We start from the raw sequence: 17,417 nt of genomic DNA on the forward strand, positions 1-17,417 counted from the left end.
GAATGTCAGGTGCAAGGGAGAGCACCAGGATAGAGCTGCTCTCATGGTCATGTGTGCCCCCTGAGGCATCTGGTTGGCCACTGAGATGTAGGAAGTTGGACTAGATGGGCCTTTGGCCTGATCCAGTGGGACTCTTCTTATGTGCTTGAGTTCCCTTACTTCAGGGCAGCATTGTGGTTCCTTTACTGCTGGAATGTTGGTTAGGACTGGGCCCCAAGGCTGCTTCACTGTTGCCATAGCAATCAGGCCTTCAAATTGATGGGCCAGAAGGAAGAGGGGAGAAGTGGGAGAGGGGGAAGACAGGAATGTGCAGAGGGTGGGGGCGCAGGTGAGGCAGTACCTTCTCCCTGGAGTCCTTTGAACAGAGCTGCCACCTTGTGAGTGTGGGAGGGGAGGCAGGGCCTCCCCACAGGAGTCCTCTGAAAAGTGCTGCTACTGTGTGAGGGTGGGAGGGGAGGCGGGTGAGAGAGTACCACCCCACCTCAAAGGCCTTTGAACAGTGCCACTGCTGTGGGAGGCGAGGCAGTGCCTCCCCACCAGAGTCCTTTAAAAAGTGCTGTGGGAGGGTGGGAGGGGAGGGAGGTGAGGCAGTGCCTCCCCCTGCAGTCCGTTGAACAGCTGCCGCCGTGCGAGGGTGCGAGAGGAGGCAGGTGAGTGCTTGGCACCTCACACAACAGCGGCGCTTTGCAGGACTCTAGTGCGGAGGCTCTCCCTCACCTGCCTCTCCCCCACCGCGCGTCCCTGGGGGGGGTGAGGCCCGCCTCAGGAGGGGCTGAGAGGCTCCCAGGGACCGAGGGGCAGGGAGCCGGAGGCGAGCGAGGCCCCCGCGCTGGGCCTGCGGGCTCTCCGCGCAGCGCCCCCCGTGCCACGACCTGCGTACCTGCTGCAGGCGAAGGCTGGAGGCCAGCGCGGGCGGCAGGCGCAGGAAGCAGTCGCGGGCGCCGCTCAGGGAGACGCTGGCCCCCCACATGGCGGCCGCAACCAGACACCGAGGATACTCGCAGCCGCGACGGCTCACGCTTTCCTGCTCCTCCGCGGCCCACTGACATCGCCCGGGCCGGCCGCCTGTCCCCCTCTGCGGCTGCCTGGAACGCTCGGCCTCCACCAATGAAAACGCGGTAGGGCGCGCCGGCGCGACCTGATTGGCTGCTCGCGAGGGGATGCGCCAGACCCGGAAGAAACATGGCGGCGGCGGGCGGCGGAGAGGTTGGGGGCGCCCATCAGCACCACCTGCAGCGGGCCGTCTGCGCCTCGCGCGCCAAGTACCGCGAAGGGCGCCGCCCCCGCGCTGTAAAGGTGAAGGCGGGGGGAGGGGCTGGTGGCTGCGAGCTGGGTGGCCCGCGCAAGGGGTGCAGGCGGGGTGCCTGCCCTGGAGGAGAATGGGATGGGGCAGCTCAGCACGGAAGGGCACTGTGTCTGTCCCCCTTTGTATCTCGTCACCCTGAATGGGGGCGGGGGGGAGGCTCCCTCGCCCTGCAAGAATGAATGGCAAACACAGGCGCACCAACAAAAAGACCACAACAAGCCTGTTGGCTGTCTTGTGGTGCCACACAAGCAGGGTGCCCAGATGCAAAGGGGGGCAGAGTGCCTACACCTTGGATCATTGTGTAAAAGAGGGAATGTGGGTAGGGGCAGCTCAACATGGAAGGGGTTAAAAAGCTGCAGTTGCCCACATTCCCTCTTCTAGGCAGTGGTTAAAGGTATAGGCAGTCTGTCCTCCATTGGATCTGGTCACCCTACACCAGCTAAGGAGAGAGAGATGCCGCGGTAGTTGTTGCAGTCACCCCTGTCACCTTTGTTCTTGTACAGCGTGATGATGTTTGCATCCCTCATGTCTTGAGGTACTCCACCTTCTCTCCAGCAGAGACAGAGGATTTCATGCAGCTCAGTGACGATGATCTCTTTGCAGCATTTTAGGACTTCAGCAGGGATGCTGTCTTTTCCAGGTGCCTTGCCAAAGGCAAGGGAGTCCAGGGCCACGTGAAGTTCTTCTAGGGTTGGTTCACTGTCAAGCTCTTCCAGCACAGGCAGGCACTCAATGTTGTTCAGTGCTTCTTCGGTGACTACATTTTCTCTGGAATATCTCTCCTTAGCGTTGTAGGAAAGCTGTTTGCCCGAGTTGTACTAAAGAGGCTCCAGGTACTTGCAGAGAGCGTCTATCCAGAATCGCAGTGTGGATTCCGAGCCAACAGGTCCACCACTGATATGGTATTCTCCCTTAGACAACTGCAGGAGAAAAGCAGGGAACAATGACAGCCACTCTTTATAGCCTTCATAGATCTCACAAAGGCTTTCGACCTGGTCAGCAGAGATGGCCTCTTCAAGATTCTCCCCAAGATTGGATGTCCACCCAGGCTCCTCAGCATCATCAGATCTTTCCACAAGGACATGAAGGGCACTGTTGTCTTCGATGGCTCCACATCAGACCCTTTTGACATCCGAAGCGGAGTGAAGCAGGGCTGTGTTCTTGCACCAACCTTGTTTGGGATTTTCTTCGCTGTCCTGCTGAAGCAGGCCTTTGGAACTGCAACAGAAGGCATCTATCTCCGGACCAGATCAGACGGAAAGCTCTTCAACCTCTCCAGACTGAGAGCAAAATCCAAAGTCCAGCTGAAATGTCTGCGTGACTTCCTTTTTGCCGACGATGCAGCTGTCACTACCTACTCTGCCAAAGATCTCCAGCAGCTCATGGATCGTTTTAGCAAGGCCTGCCAAGATTTTGGACTGACAATCAGCCTGAAGAAAACACAGGTCATGGTTCAGGATGTGGACTCACCTCCCTGCATTACAATCTCTGAGCATGAACTGGAGGTTGTCCATGACTTTGTGTACCTTGGCTCAACGATCTCCGACACTCATTCTCTCGATACCGAGCTAAACAAGCGCATCGGTAAAGCAGCTACCACGCTTTCCAGACTCACAAAGAGAGTCTGGTCCAACAAGAAGCTGACGGAACATACCAAGATCCAGGTCTACAGAGCTTGCGTCCTGAGTACACTTCTGTACTGCAGCGAGTCATGGACTCTTCGCTCACAACAGGAGAGGAAATTGAGCGCTTTCCACATGCGCTGCCTCCGACGCATCCTCGGCATCACCTGGCAGGACAAAGTTCCAAACAACACAATCCTGGAACGTGCTGGAATCCCTAGCATGTATTCACTGCTGAAACAGAGACGCCTGCGTTGGCTTGGTCATGTCGTGAGAATGGATGATGGCCGGATCCCAAAGGATCTCCTCTATGGAGAACTCGTGCAAGGAAAGCGCCCTACAGGTAGACCACAGCTGCGATACAAGGACATCTGCAAGAGGGATCTGAAGGCCTTAGGGATGGACCTCAACAAGTGGGAAACCCTGGCCTCTGAGCGGCCCGCTTGGAGGCAGGCTGTGCAGCATGGCCTTTCCCAGTTTGAAGAGACACTTTGCCAACAGTCTGAGGCTAAGAGGCAAAGAAGGAAGGCCCATAGCCAGGGAGACAGACCAGGGACAGACTGCACTTGCTCCCGGTGTGGAAGGGATTGTCACTCCCGGATTGGCCTTTTCAGCCACACTAGACGCTGTGCCAGAACCACCTTTCAGAGCGCGATACCATAGTCTTTCGAGACTGAAGGTTGCCAATACAAATACACCAGCTATTTTCAACCACTGTGCCACAGCAGATTGGTGTGCCGCAAACGATCCACAGGTGTGCCACAGGAGTTTGGGGGAGGGTCATTTATTAGTAGGGCCATTGGGGGATGTGAACCCCTCCACCAGTAGTGCAGCTTGCCTTGTCAATTGTCAAAAAACTGATGGCGTGCCCTGACAATTTAAGCGCATTGTCAGTGTGCTGTGAGAGAAAAAAGGTTGAAAATTGCTGCCCTGCATATAGGTCACTTTGTCTTGCAGACTGACATCATTTCTCAGAAAGCAACAAAAATGCTGCTTTGGGCACACATATCGTAAAGCCCAATTCTAGTAATATCTAAACAACCAAAGACGCAAAACTTTGAGCCGGAAGCTTTCAAATTCACTGGAACTCTTCACCCAAGATGTGTGGCAGGAAAAGTAAAACTGGCTGCTGGGCTCAATGAAATGGTCCAAAAGGCCTGCGTTTTAGTGAATCATAAGAGTGAAGCGGATAAAGAGCTCTGAAGAAAGCAAAAGCTGCTTGCTGAACACTTCATGTTGTTGTGGTTGGCCCTAATAAGGATGTTACTAGGATGAAGGTTTTGGATTATTTGTGTATGTTAATAGTCACAATTGTAATTGTTAGCTGTTAAAAATGCAACAAAAACAACTCACAGTGCAATTCTATGTACGTCTATCCAGCAGTAAACTCCACTGATTACAACGGGACTTTCTGCTACATAGGATTGCAGCCCGTTTTGTGGAATCTAAAAGATTTATAGCGTAACCATGCTGGGTCTACTCAGCAGTAAGTCCCATTGTTTTTAATAGTTATAGAGTTGCAGCCCAGCACCTGTATTGTGGTGTAAGTTAAAATGGACACTGAATACAGACTGAGAAAAAATGTGCATTTTTTTACATGGCTCCAACAGGTGAAGCTGTGTAATAGATTTACAGTAGTACTATATACAGTGATTGTATACTATAATACTGTGTAGAGATTAAATGAATGCAGGATCCAAACGGCAGGTTCTGTGGGTTTCACAATCTCTTAGGGAGGAAAGGATGGATTTAATGCATGTAGTAAGGCTGCTCTCCTAAGCACCCATGCTAGGAATCATGTTGCATATACTCTATAGTTAATTATTCAAAAGGGATGAGAGAGAGTTTTAACCAAAAAAAGTTCATGAGATTGTAGTAACTCAATGATTTTTGTATTGCAAAGTATCTGTGAATGTGGTTATGTTTTTCAGGTATATACAGTCAATCTAGAATCTCGATATTTGCTAATACAAGGTGTTCCTGCCTTGGGTGTTATGAAGGAATTAATTGAGCAGTTTGCATTATATGGAACCATTGAAGAGTATAATCCATTAGATGACTACCCAGCAGAAGAATTTACAGAAGTTTACCTGATCAAGTTTCAAAAGATGCAGAGTGCAAGGTATTCGTAATTTGATGACAACCTACCTTAATTTCCCACCACAGTTCTTTGTAGTTTAATGCTGAAACATTTTGTTAAATATTAGTAATTTTTGTGATGCTATAGCCGGAATTGGTTAAGGGTTTAAAGAAACTTCAAAATTGTTTTGATAAAATTGAATTATGTGCAGCTATAACTTTTTCTTTGTTAGGGTCGCCAAGAAAAAATTGGATGAACGGAATTTCTTTGGTAGTTTGCTGCATGTGTGTTATGCTCCAGAATTTGAGACTGTACAGGAGACTAGGGAGAAACTGCAAGACCGAAGAAAGTATATAGCTAAAGCAACTAGTACTAAAGGTTTGTGCCTATATTTTTTTTGAAAGTTTAATTTCACTGTCATTTGGTTTGTCTGTTTTAGTTAAATCTGTAATTCCTGAAGCAAACAGTAACCAGTGCCAGAGATTCCTGAAATATTTAAAACCTGAAGAAATGTTTATTTAAATAATCTAGTTCCTCAAACTAGTAAACTAAGCTATCATGCCACAAGCACACAACCACTTACCAGTCTACACCAGACAAAATATTTTCTATGACAGAAAACTAAAAAAGTGATAACTAAAATCCATTGACTAACTCCAGTCTAGAAAAGAAGTGTTTTGGCCTTCTGAAACATAACATATCCCTCTCTACCCCAACAGCCTGGCACCTGCTGTGCTACACAGTGCAGTGGAGGAAAGGAAACATCTCAATTCAAAGTGAGAGATTCTTCCAAGATTTAAGCACCTACTTAAAAATAAGGAAATAGTGTTTCATTTGGAAAACACATTGATCTCTGCTAGCAGATGTAGCTTGCTTGGTTTCCTTCAGTAAATCAAATAGAAAATTCTGTCTAATGCATACCACATAATTCAAATCTCATTTAAAGGAAAGTGACTAGAGTAGCAAATTAAAGGCTGGAAGATTCTGCACTCACTTACATGCAGCAAGAAAAAAAAATTTTTTTGTAAATGTGCTAGGTGAGCTAAATGCTAACTTTTTACTGTTTTGTATCCAAGATCAATTACTGATGAAGAAACAGGATTCTAATACAACTCTTCAAAGAATTTTTCAGCCAGATCCTTCTGGATTTCAGAAATCTGAGGTAGCCAGTGAGAACTGGTGTGCATCCACTTGCGTTCATGATTCTCACCAGTTGTTCCACTGTGACCCATCACTGAGAAGTGTAGCATCTTCAGGAGAGTACTATCAGAGTGTAATGGAAGCACCTCAGTACATCAGCAACTATGCTGAAACATCTGCATACTATAGCCAGAGGACTCTAATGACTGAGAATATGCAGCAAGGGGTACATAATGCTCCAGACCATTGCACTCTACAGAGAAAAGCACCTTGGGATAATGGACTTGGCAGATTTATGCCCCGAACAACTCAGCTGCAGGAACGAAAGAGGAGACGAGATGAAAGCAATAAACTTGCCCTTATTGGAATGGACACTATTAAAAAAGAAATAATTGGTCCAAAGCTACCAGAAACATCTAAAATAGACATGGAGGATGATTCATTGAACACCTCAGCAAACTTAATTCGGAATAAATTTAAGGAGGTATGCTACTGTGAACTCTCATTCATTCCCCCCCCCCAAATGTAATCTGTAGGTTTAAACTTTGATAATAAAGTATCAGGTTGGAAGTGATAGCAGCAGGCAGCACTAATGGTAGGAAACAGAATGCTCCTGTGCCAAATGTTTCATAGAGGACCTGCTTAGTACTAGGTGTCTGCCCCTCACACTTACCTAATTATGTTACCTGAAACCTGCTAGTCCAAGAAGCAAATCGCTGGAAAGTAGGAACTGAGCTTGGAGAGAAAGCTATTAAGCACATTCTCTTACGAAGGTACTATACACGAAGCTATTCTTGCTTTGGCAGTAAGAGCAATCTAACAGTGTTGGGCAGAGCAATCTAATGAGTGTTGGGCAGAGTGAGCATATAGGGTTTGCAAGTGAGCCATACAGAATGTATGCTGCAGTGGAAAGGAGGGAAGAAAGTGCACACTGACAATAATCAGTGAACCATCAGAAAACTTTATCCCATTTAATATAATGACTTAAATTGTTTGAAAGATCTAGACCAGCCGTTTTCAACCACTGTGCTGTGACATACAGCACAGTGTGCCATGGATGGTCTGCAGGGTTTGGGAGTTTGTGGGTTTGGGCCACGGGGGTTTGGGGATGGTCATTTGTTAATAGGCCCACTTGGAGATGCAAGCCCTTGCTATCAGAGTGGTGTGCCTTGTCAGTTGTCAAGAAACTGATGGTGTGCCTTGACAATTTTAGTGACTTGTCAGTGTGTCATGAGATGAAAAAGATTGAAAATCACTGATCTAAACTGATGGCAGGATGAAAAAATATTACCTACTAAGTTTGGACTTTTTTTTTCTGCTCAAACTAGATGGCAGTTCCTGTTCAAACGTCAGAATTATCTGAAGAGATCCCAGAAAATAATCAAACAAAGCCAACAGTAAAACAGAGAAGAAGAATATAAATACTACTTGTAGCATATTCTATTAATTTGAACTTTAAACAGATAAGGTCCTGGCAGTTTACAAAGCAGTCATGAATTGATCTGATTTTGTACATTTTATTTAATAAACAAAGTCATTATATTGCAGTTAACTAAAATTTACCATTGTATTTTTTTGAATCCTTACAAATGTTTTAATTCACTAGAGAAGTGAACTTCTGAAATGAACTTCTAGAGAATAGGTGAACCTCTACTTTCAATAAAACCTCTACTTTCTTTAAAACTCTTGATTCATTTCTCTAACTAGTAACATTGAAAACACTGACAATAAGGCATTTTGAATGTTTGTTGGAATCACCATATTTGTGGCTTGCCTTCTTTATTTAACAAGAAAATACCAATGGTGTCCTTTTCATATTGGTTCATAAAGTGTATTTTGACGGCAAGACTATAATTCAGGAGTATCTTGGAATGCCTGTGATTCAAATGCCAACCTGCACTGTAAATGAAAACATGAAATATATTAAGAAAAATACACAACTTTTAGATTTACATAATGGAATAGAATGGCAACCTGAGAAATGAACACTTAAGGAAACTTTAGTCCTGTCATGTCTGTTTAGCAGGTCAATGCTAGTCTGTTTCTCAGGGTGTCACTGAAAAAGCTGCATTGTTGTAGTGGAGGCACCTGATATGAGAGCTTAATTCTTTTCCATATTCAAGCCTTTCTTGCAGCAGACTATTGGGCTCTAACAGCACAATCCTATGCATGTCTACTCAGAAGTAATTTCCATTGTATTCAGTGGGCCCTGCTCCCAGGAAACTGTATATACAAATACCTTCATATCTGGTAAACATGGTCCAAATGCTTCTAAAAGAAGGTTTTCGTCTCTTACAGCATTTTCAAAATCCACGTATGAGAGTTTGCCATCATGGTCATAGTCCTACAAAAGCAGACGTTACAAACATACTAAGGTTTTCATGGCTGGATGAGTTTAAAACATAATTTAAAATGTTGCTCGAGTCTTTAAGCCACAGATTAAAACACATTGTGGAATCTGGTTCCAATGTTTCACATTCAACTGTGGAAAGCATTGCTATCAGCTCATCTGTTAGCTGGTCACCTGCTTAACTGCCAGCTTGAATTTTTAAATACATAGTAACACTTCTTGCCTGTTCATCATTACCATCATTTCCTATATAGGTTTAAATAATCTAGGTTTAAATGCATATAGGTTTAAATAATCATTACCATAATTTCCTATATAGGTTTCTCCTATAGGTTTTCAAAATTTTTTATTCTAGTACTATTGAATACTGGCAGCCAGGCATTACTTATATTGAGAGTCTCTTTTGTTCATATTGTTTTTATGTTTTTGAATTTCAGTGACTTCTCTACAGATTCTAGTATAGTACTGTTGCACTGTAGAAAGAACCTGTCTGATTAAAATTTACTTGAATGACCATTTCTCACAGCATGCTCTGCCACTGCTGATTTTTTTACTTGGCTCTAAGTGTTCATGCTCCTTTACAGTGGTTCTCAAACTGTGGTTCTCAAACATACAATGGTTCTCAAACTGGTGGGTCATACCCACTGGTTCATGTAAATCTTCCCCTAGCCCAGCTCTCTGCAGGGCTCCCCAATGCTTAGAATCTTCACAACAAGCGATTTGCAAAGCACTTCTGGTTTCTAGGTGCTTTGTGATAGCTTGTTGTGAAGATTCTAAGCATCAGGGAGCTGTGCACATGGTTCCCACACCTCCTGGAGCCTCCAGCAGCCCTACCTATATTAAAGGAAGGGCGAGGGGGGTGCTTTCACTTACTTTAACATAGGTAGGGCTGCTGGAGGCTCCAGGTTTGAGAACCATTGTTCTAGTAATCATGTTCCTATTTGTGGTCTCTATGTAGACTTTCCCACACTTGCAAGGAATACAATATACACCTGAGATTATATATAATCTATATCAGGTTCTTTCTACAGTGCAACAATAGCAGTGAGCCTGCATCAGTGCCAATGATGTGGAATAGGATTGGGCATTTAGTGTAGTACTTACCATCTTCTTCAATGTTATTTCTACTAAGTCTTTAATTCCTTCATCAGGATCTTCTTCTGATGGTTGTTTTAGCAGGCTGTTCTTCAACATGTGAAACATTTCTTCTCGTGAAATGTATCCATCACTATTCAGGTCATAGACTTCAAAACAGTCTTTGGAAAAGATGATTTAATGTAAAATGTGCATATTAAAGCACTTTTTAGACTATAAAAGTAGAACATAGAAGTTACTATGTGAAAGAGAAGGGATGCTAAGATCTGCTCTGCTGAAACATACCTTGAGAAAATTATTAATTTGTTACTACATAACATGGTTAAAATTCATCTACAAATGCTCTACAGAGCAATTCTATGCATGTCTCCTCAAAAATACGGTAAGTCCTGTAGAAAAAGTTAAACTTATATCCAGTTATGCGTGTATAAGGTTGCAGCCTAAATCATCCTAAATTCATTCACATACCTTGTAGCCCAATCCTATTCTGAAGCCACACTATTTCAAGGACACTGGGGCAACATCCATCATATCCTAGGCTTGTTCAGGCAATGCCATGCTAGCACAGCCCTCCCAGTAATTCTGGTGTGGCTCTCTCAGAATTGCTGCTAATGCCTGTGGAAACCCTGACACATACCATTACCCATGGAGCAGCATCCTGATATCAGGACATAATCAGTGGGCCACTGGTGTTATATCCGAATGCCATCAGTGTGATTTCTAAGGAGTCAGTCACCACATCAACCCAGGTCCAACAGTGGTGGCCAGAGAAGTATCACCAGGATGAGCAGAACAGGGGGCAGAGATAGGTACAAGGCTAATTCTGGGTGAATGTTGGATAGATGCCAGCCATTGGAGATGTAGGCCAATGAGCAACATAGTAACAGGCACTCCTGCTAACTATGGGAAGGTGCTCCAAGGATGCCACACCACTCCTACCTTGTACAGAAACTACAGCGGTGACAGTAAAGAAGAGGCGAAGAAAAGATTTACTAGGAACCCCAGCACTGAAGAGTCAAGTTCCCTTGTCCCACACACAAATCCAAATAACATTTTTTTTACTTCAGCAGAAAAACAATTGTTTCTCTAGAAACAGCTCCAAAGAGGGCAGCCATGTGCAACAGACACACACATCCCTCCATGATGAGTGTCCTCCTATGGAGGGCATTCAACACCTGGAATGAACCTTTTCCCTCAGGAGGGACTGGACAAGACAAAAGGGCAGGAGGTCTGGTCTAGAGGGTAGGGCCTCCGTTTTCCTGAAGATAACACCCGAAGGTTGCCAGTTTGAAGCTACCGGCACCGTGAATGACGAGACCTTGAAGCAGCTGACAAGCCGAGCTGAGTTATTCCACCTGCTCTTTGGTGTGAGCGAAGAAGCGTCTTGGCCACCCTTCAAGTGAGGGATGAATGAGCTGCCTGTCAGCCTGCGTGGGAGGCAACTGGAGGCCAGAAGTGATACCAGATCAGAAAAGATCCATCTGAAATGTTGTGCGGTTCTTGAAAGACAGATATTGGCAACCTTCAGTCTCGAAAGACTATGGTATCGCGCTCTGAAAGGTGGTTCTGGCACAGCGTCTAGTGTGGCTGAAAAGGCCAATCCGGGAGTGACAATCCCTTCCACACCGGGAGCAAGTGCAGTCTGTCCCTGGTCTGTCTCCCTGGCTATGGGCCTTCCTTCTTTGCCTCTTAGCCTCAGACTGTTGGCAAAGTGTCTCTTCAAACTGGGAAAGGCCATGCTGCACAGCCTGCCTCCAAGCGGGCCGCTCAGAGGCCAGGGTTTCCCACTTGTTGAGGTCCATCCCTAAGGCCTTCAGATCCCTCTTGCAGATGTCCTTGTATCGCAGCTGTGGTCTACCTGTAGGGCGCTTTCCTTGCACGAGTTCTCCATAGAGGAGATCCTTTGGGATCCGACCATCATCCATTCTCACGACATGACCAAGCCAACACAGGCGAATACATGCTAGGGATTCCAGCACGTTCCAGGACTGTGTTGTTTGGAACTTTGTCCTGCCAGGTGATGCCGAGGATGCGTCGGAGGCAGCGCATGTGGAAAGCGCTCAGTTTCCTCTCCTGTAGTGAGCGAAGAGTCCATGACTCGCTGCAGTACAGAAGTGTACTCAGGACGCAAGCTCTGTAGACCTGGATCTTGGTATGTTCCGTCAGCTTCTTGTTGGACCAGACTCTCTTTGTGAGTCTGGAAAACGTGGTAGCTGCTTTACCGATCCTTTCTTCAATTGTAAAAATCCCTACGGGAATTTAGAACACCCTGCCTATGTAAACCACCTTGAATTAAAGTTCTGAGGAGAAATCTGACAATCAAGAAAGGCAGTATATAAATACCTGTATTATTAATAATAATAATATTACAGAGACAAAGTGAGGTGGTCGTAGCTTGCTGCCCAAAGATGCAGGCCAGGAGACCCCTGAGATAGGTTCACACCCAGGCAAGGAACACACCACAACTAGCAAAGCACTTGCCTTTTGCATGACTGCCCAGTAACACCCAGAGAAGGAATAAAACAAGAGAATGTCTACAACCCGTAACAGCTACTCCAAAAAGTGGCTCCCTAATCACCCAGTCACAGAAGACAGGCAAAGAGCACCTCATTCAACATTTAATACCTTGTGTCATTGCAAACATACACAGGCCCAGAAAGTTATAGCACGTGAACCTCCCTATGCAGAAGAAGCACTTAATAACGTAGCCCAATCACTAGGCAGGCATGTAACACAGAGTGCTATTGCTATAGCAACCTTACATTTAATCTTTTCTTCCAGCGTCCCCCGAAGAAATATTGCCAAGCCTTCTACCCATTCTGTCACACTGACACAGCTGTCATTGTCTTTGTCAAAAGCACGGAACACTGAATGCAAAAGAAAGGTTATTATAAAACTTTACTGCAAACTTTACAACAAAGTAATCATTCAGAATGGGCATGCATGCAATTGCAAATGTGTTGTAAGGCATGTTGTGGAGATTGTGTAGGCCAGCAGCATCAGCGGCAAGACCAGCGCTAGCCTGCCATGACCACTTGGAGGCATGTGTCTGCTAGAGTGGGTAGGATCTTCAATGGGTCCTGATAGAATGTGGGTGGGTGGAGGTGTTCAGGCCTGGAAGGGGGAGGAAATGGCAGCTGCAGCTACTGCTACATTCTATCTCCCTCCTGGGCTTGAAAGCCATACGCAGCGCAGCCCAGATTTTCACCAGCAATATCGCTGGTGTGGATTCAAGTAGCCCATAGAAGCTGCTGGGGCTTTATTCAGGGTAAGGGGACAAATTTCACCTTCCCCTGAATAGGCCTCCAGCAGCCCCTATTCCTGCAATGGATGCAGCAGAGGATACACAAGCCCACTGAATCACATGTGGGAGTTAGGATTGGGCTGTTAATTTGTTATACTCAGTTATATGTTGTTAAAATGAACTACTTGTCATCTTTAGAAACCATATGTAGTTAGACTTTTTTTCAGAACATTGAATTACTTTCACCTGTACAATACAGTACAAGAATTCCATCAAAAAATTCAAAACATTTTTATAAAGTTTAGGATCCAAAGAATATCATAGCTAGTTATAATAGCTATAGCCTAATAGAACTATAGCTATAGCTATAGAACATCATAACTAGTTATGATAGTAACCCTAATATCCATACTCAAAAGGATATTCATGTAAGGCGTTTTATAACTTGATTTGTTGGGATTATTTAAACTCCAGTTCCCTGGTTCAAATGCCTCAGGGAACTACAGTTTAGGAAACCAGATGTTCAATTCAGTCAGACACGTGAGTGGAAGAGGAAAAAAGACAAAACGTGTACAAAGGCTTGTCGACTTCATCACAATCCAACAATCTGTGGTTTACTGAATCAACTGAACTGGGCCAATATCTGTTCCTTACTCACAGGCAGAACTTGTTACTCATCAATACCTCTAGGTATTTTTTTATAACAAATAGTGAAACTCTTAAAATAGCACTAGCGATTTTTCAAATCACCCAAAGAAATTGGAATAAACATGCTTTCAAAACTGCTGTTTTTGTTTTAATAAACAACACAATATTTACCTCTGTCCATTATCATGTCATCAGTCATTCCAAATGTAACATGTAGGATATTTCGAAAAGAGTTACGATCCAAGCCAACAATAGCATGTCGTTCATTGGGTTCCACCCCCAAGTTGTTGAATAGCTTGATAAGGCATTCCACTTCAAATTTATTGACTATAAGATAAGAAGTTATGACAATAATTACATTGAATCAGAATGACATGGCAAAAAAAAAACCCTGAGTCTTCATATTATTGAGAATCTTTTACTTCAAAGTGCATATTATAATGCAGCCAAGTTGGAAAGCAGGAAAAATAATTTTAAACAAACTATCCTAATTATTATATTTTTAATTGTTACAGAGACACCGCTGAATCTATTCCACCCTGTACTACACAGAATAGCTGAAAGCTCATCTATACCGAAAATTAGTATACATTTCATGAAAAGCTATGGTCATAGCCCGCTCTTTAACATTGCTTTGAAAATGGAGTGCCAGCATGGTGCAGTAGATAGGGTGTTGGATTTGGACTAGGAGGACCCAGGTTTAAAATCCCTGCTTAGCCATGAAGTTACCTCTGTGACCAGCTGCTATATTGCAGCCTTATGTTCCTCTCAGGGTTGTTATGAGGATTAAAAAGAGGGGAAGGAGCCACGTCCACTGCACTGAACTCCCTGCGGATAGGGAGGTATTTGAATATGAAAAATAAATAAAATTTAATTATATTCCTGGATGTAATTTGAGGAAAAAAGGCGATATATTTAATAGAATATCCATTGAAGTGGTCTGCTTCCTTCTTAAAGACAACAGGAATACACTGGATGATGCCTGTGATTCTTTCAGTCCCTTCTTTTGGGATTCTGTAACTAGGGTCCAGGGTCAGTCAAACTATGGGGTTGAGTGAGGGGTCAACTCAGGTGCCAGATCAGTGTGGGGGGGCACCTCTCCTACTCTATTATGCCTCCTTCCCCAACTCTAACTCCTTAACCCTGCTACTTGGATAAGAGGCACTTTTTCAAGTGGGTGAAAGAGATAGATAGATAGATAGATAGATAGATAGATAGATAGATAGATAGATAGATAGATAGATAAAGGTGGTGAAAGAAAGGAAGGAAGGAAGGAAGGAGGTGAGGGTGAGGGTGAGAGAGAGAGAGAGAGAGAGAGAAAGAGAGAGACTTCAACAGTCGCTGCCCTGGAGCAGCCCGGAGCGACCCAGTCTACCCAGCAGCCTTCCTGAGGCTGAGCAGGTGCGGGCCAGGCAGGGACCCCCTGGGGGGCGAGGCAGAGACAGGGAAGAGCTGCGCTGACAGGAGCCCAAGGAGGCGCGAGGGGCGCCCCCCACTCACAGTGCTTGGCGCTCCTGACCAGCGACTCGGCCAGCTTCTGCAGCTTCTTCCTGTTCATCGCGCCTTTGCTGCAGCTCCCCGCAGGCCTCAGGGCGGCCCGCCGTCGCCATAGCAACAGACGCCAGCACCTGCGCCGCCTAAAGGGTGGCTGGGGAAGAGGAAGGGCGTCCCTCTCGGTCTCTCTCAGGCGCGCAAAGCGGGCAAGGCCGTCCTGCGCAGCCGGCTCTGCTGCCTGCGCCAAGGCCGCTTCCCGCCTGCTGGCTGACCTGCTTCTCTTCCTAGGCGGGGAAGGGAGAGCCACTGGCTGGCTCCCTTCTTCCTAACTGGGACTTGTGATGGGTGGGGAGGCAGGTGAGGCAGTGCCTCCCCACTGGAGTCCTTTGAAGAGCATCGCCGCCGTATGAGGCACCCACATGCACTCCCTCCCTCCTCGCTCTGCACATGGGTTGTGGGTGCTTGGGTGCCTCACACGGCGGCGGTGCTCTTCAAAGGACTCCAGTGGGGAGGCACTGCCTCACCTGCCTCCCCACCCATCCCTGCATCCTAGCATAGCTTCCTTGCCACTGCCCAATGCTTGCCCATCTGGTCCAGCCTCCTGTATCTCACAGTGGCCCACCAGATGCCCCAGGGAGCACACAAAAGACCTGCATCTTGGTGCCCTCCCTTGTACCTGGCATTCTGAGGTAGCCTACCTCTAAAACCAGGAGATTGCACATACCCATTGCAGCTTGTAACCCGTGATGGACTTACCCTCCAGATATCTTCACCACATCCTGTGGCAAGGAGTTCCACAGACTAATCACACACTGGGTAAAGAAATATGTCCTTTTATCAGTCCTAACTCTCCTGACACTACTTGTGGGCATGTTGGTTCATTTGCACCCCACTACTACCATCTCCTCTTCAGAACTCACCCAACTTGCTTAGAAAAACAGCTGCAGCTGGACAGGCAAGGGGGGGACATTGCATGCTCTAGAGTCCACCTTCTTAGCTTAAGTCATTTCTACCCAACATTGTATATGTACACAACAAATGTGTGCACCTGTGGGCTGGGCAGAAATGGATTAAGCCCTGTTGGATCAAGCCAAAGGCCCACCTAGTGCAGTTTCCTGTATATCACAGTGGGTCACCATATGCCTTACAGAGCACATAAGACAACAAGAAACCTGCATCCTGTTGCCACCTCCATGCACCTGGCATTCTGCTGTTACACCATCTCCTTCCTCCACATGTTTCTGTTTGAAATATACAGGGCAATGGGGGCACTTGCAGAATACTCCACTCACCCATTCACTTCAAGTAGAACCATGTGGAAGAAGAGGTGGGACTGGATCAGAAGGGAGCAGGCGCTACCTTGCCATGCTGTGCCTCTCCTTGTCCACCCAGTGCTCACCTTTCTAAGTAGTTGGATGAGCCAGTTTATACGTATCAGCAGCATGTTTCTTCTTTCTCCAACAGTGCTGGAAAAGAGGTGGGCTGCCACTGCTCTGATTCTCTTCCTACTTGTTCATCAGTGGGAAAAGGTTAGGAGAGCTAATGAAATGAGCAGCTGCCTTAAGGGGGGGGCTGTGGGCAGGTGTGTGGGTGCACAGAATCCCTTGTCAGTTCCCCCCCCCCAACTTGCTCCTTGAAACTAACACTTCAGTTGACCTCATTGCTAGGCCAGTTGTGAGAAGGATTCATCTGTCCTAATTAGTGCTGGAGATGGCCTACTTCTGTTTTGATTGCTTCTCAGTGTCATCTGATCCTCATCACAGTCAGAACTATCCATCAGTCTGCTTCCCACCTGGTTCATTTCCCACTCAAGATTTACTATATCAATAATTTCTCAAGACTGAAATTGTCAACATTCATGCTCCATTAACTTTTATAGAAATAGGCTAAGCAGCTGCAGTTGGGAGCCAAAAGAGTGAACATCTGTTTTGCCCTTGGAATCAAATTCTCCCATCTGTTGTATCACCAAGATGAAAGTTGGTTTCATTGCTCAATAGAAGTGGTTTTCAAGACTTTCCAGCTCAGTGAACCCCTTCCACATTAATGTTCTATGAGCACAATGGCTAAATTACTCTTAATATACTCCCTGCTATGGGCAAAGAGGCACCTTTAAAAGTGATTTCTTTTATATTTAGCAGGGAGAGAGAAACTGTTCCTCCTCACCCCACCATGATGTGTTTTGCAGTGCCTAATGCTACTGTCTCTTCTGCAAATTTTTAAGATTGTGAGCCCTTAGAGGACAGGGAACCATTAATTTTGATATGTTAACTATTTTGTGAACTACTCTTGTTGAAAAGTGGTATATCAATATTCTTAATAATAACTATAATAATTTTCAGAGGCAGTATACCTCTGAACACCAGGTGGTGGGGACTGTCCAGCCCTGGACTTACCAGGAACAGACTCCACCAAGAAAACTGTGCATTATTGGGTTTCTA

The 17,417-nt window shown here is 45.7% G+C and overlaps 3 protein-coding genes across 5 annotated transcripts in view; 1 reads left to right on the plus strand and 2 right to left on the minus strand.

Annotated features, from left to right (window-relative positions):
- Nucleotides 1–1,058, minus strand: part of PEX1 (peroxisomal biogenesis factor 1) — a 33,307-nt gene extending 32,249 nt beyond the window's left edge. For both annotated transcript variants that reach the window (XM_066627401.1, XM_066627400.1), the window contains exon 1: nucleotides 881–1,058. In XM_066627401.1, the coding sequence (XP_066483498.1) occupies nucleotides 881–970 (90 nt within the window). In that variant the 5' untranslated portion in view covers nucleotides 971–1,058. The remainder of the gene's footprint in view (nucleotides 1–880) is intronic.
- A 124-nt stretch (nucleotides 1,059–1,182) lies between these two features.
- RBM48 (RNA binding motif protein 48) lies at nucleotides 1,183–7,826 on the plus strand. Its single transcript, XM_066628782.1, has 5 exons — nucleotides 1,183–1,296; nucleotides 4,860–5,050; nucleotides 5,241–5,386; nucleotides 6,085–6,632; nucleotides 7,477–7,826. The coding sequence occupies exons 1-5, from the start codon at nucleotides 1,183–1,185 to the stop codon at nucleotides 7,567–7,569; spliced, it is 1,092 nt and encodes a 363-aa protein (XP_066484879.1). The 3' UTR covers nucleotides 7,570–7,826.
- Nucleotides 7,827–7,971: 145 nt separating this feature from the next.
- Nucleotides 7,972–15,043, minus strand: CLXN (calaxin). Of its 2 annotated transcripts, XM_066629130.1 has the most exons (6): nucleotides 14,986–15,043; nucleotides 13,657–13,812; nucleotides 12,356–12,460; nucleotides 9,603–9,754; nucleotides 8,388–8,492; nucleotides 7,972–8,047 (listed from the first exon to the last, which is right to left on the minus strand). In XM_066629130.1, the coding sequence occupies exons 1-6, from the start codon at nucleotides 15,041–15,043 to the stop codon at nucleotides 7,997–7,999; spliced, it is 627 nt and encodes a 208-aa protein (XP_066485227.1). In that variant the 3' UTR covers nucleotides 7,972–7,996. The 2 variants fall into 2 exon arrangements, with proteins under 2 accessions (XP_066485227.1, XP_066485228.1); XM_066629131.1 differs by lacking the exon at nucleotides 13,657–13,812.
- Between the last annotated feature and the right edge of the window lie 2,374 nt (nucleotides 15,044–17,417).

Source organism: Tiliqua scincoides, chromosome 5, assembly GCF_035046505.1.
Source record: "Tiliqua scincoides isolate rTilSci1 chromosome 5, rTilSci1.hap2, whole genome shotgun sequence".
Taxonomy (NCBI): domain Eukaryota; kingdom Metazoa; phylum Chordata; class Lepidosauria; order Squamata; family Scincidae; genus Tiliqua; species Tiliqua scincoides.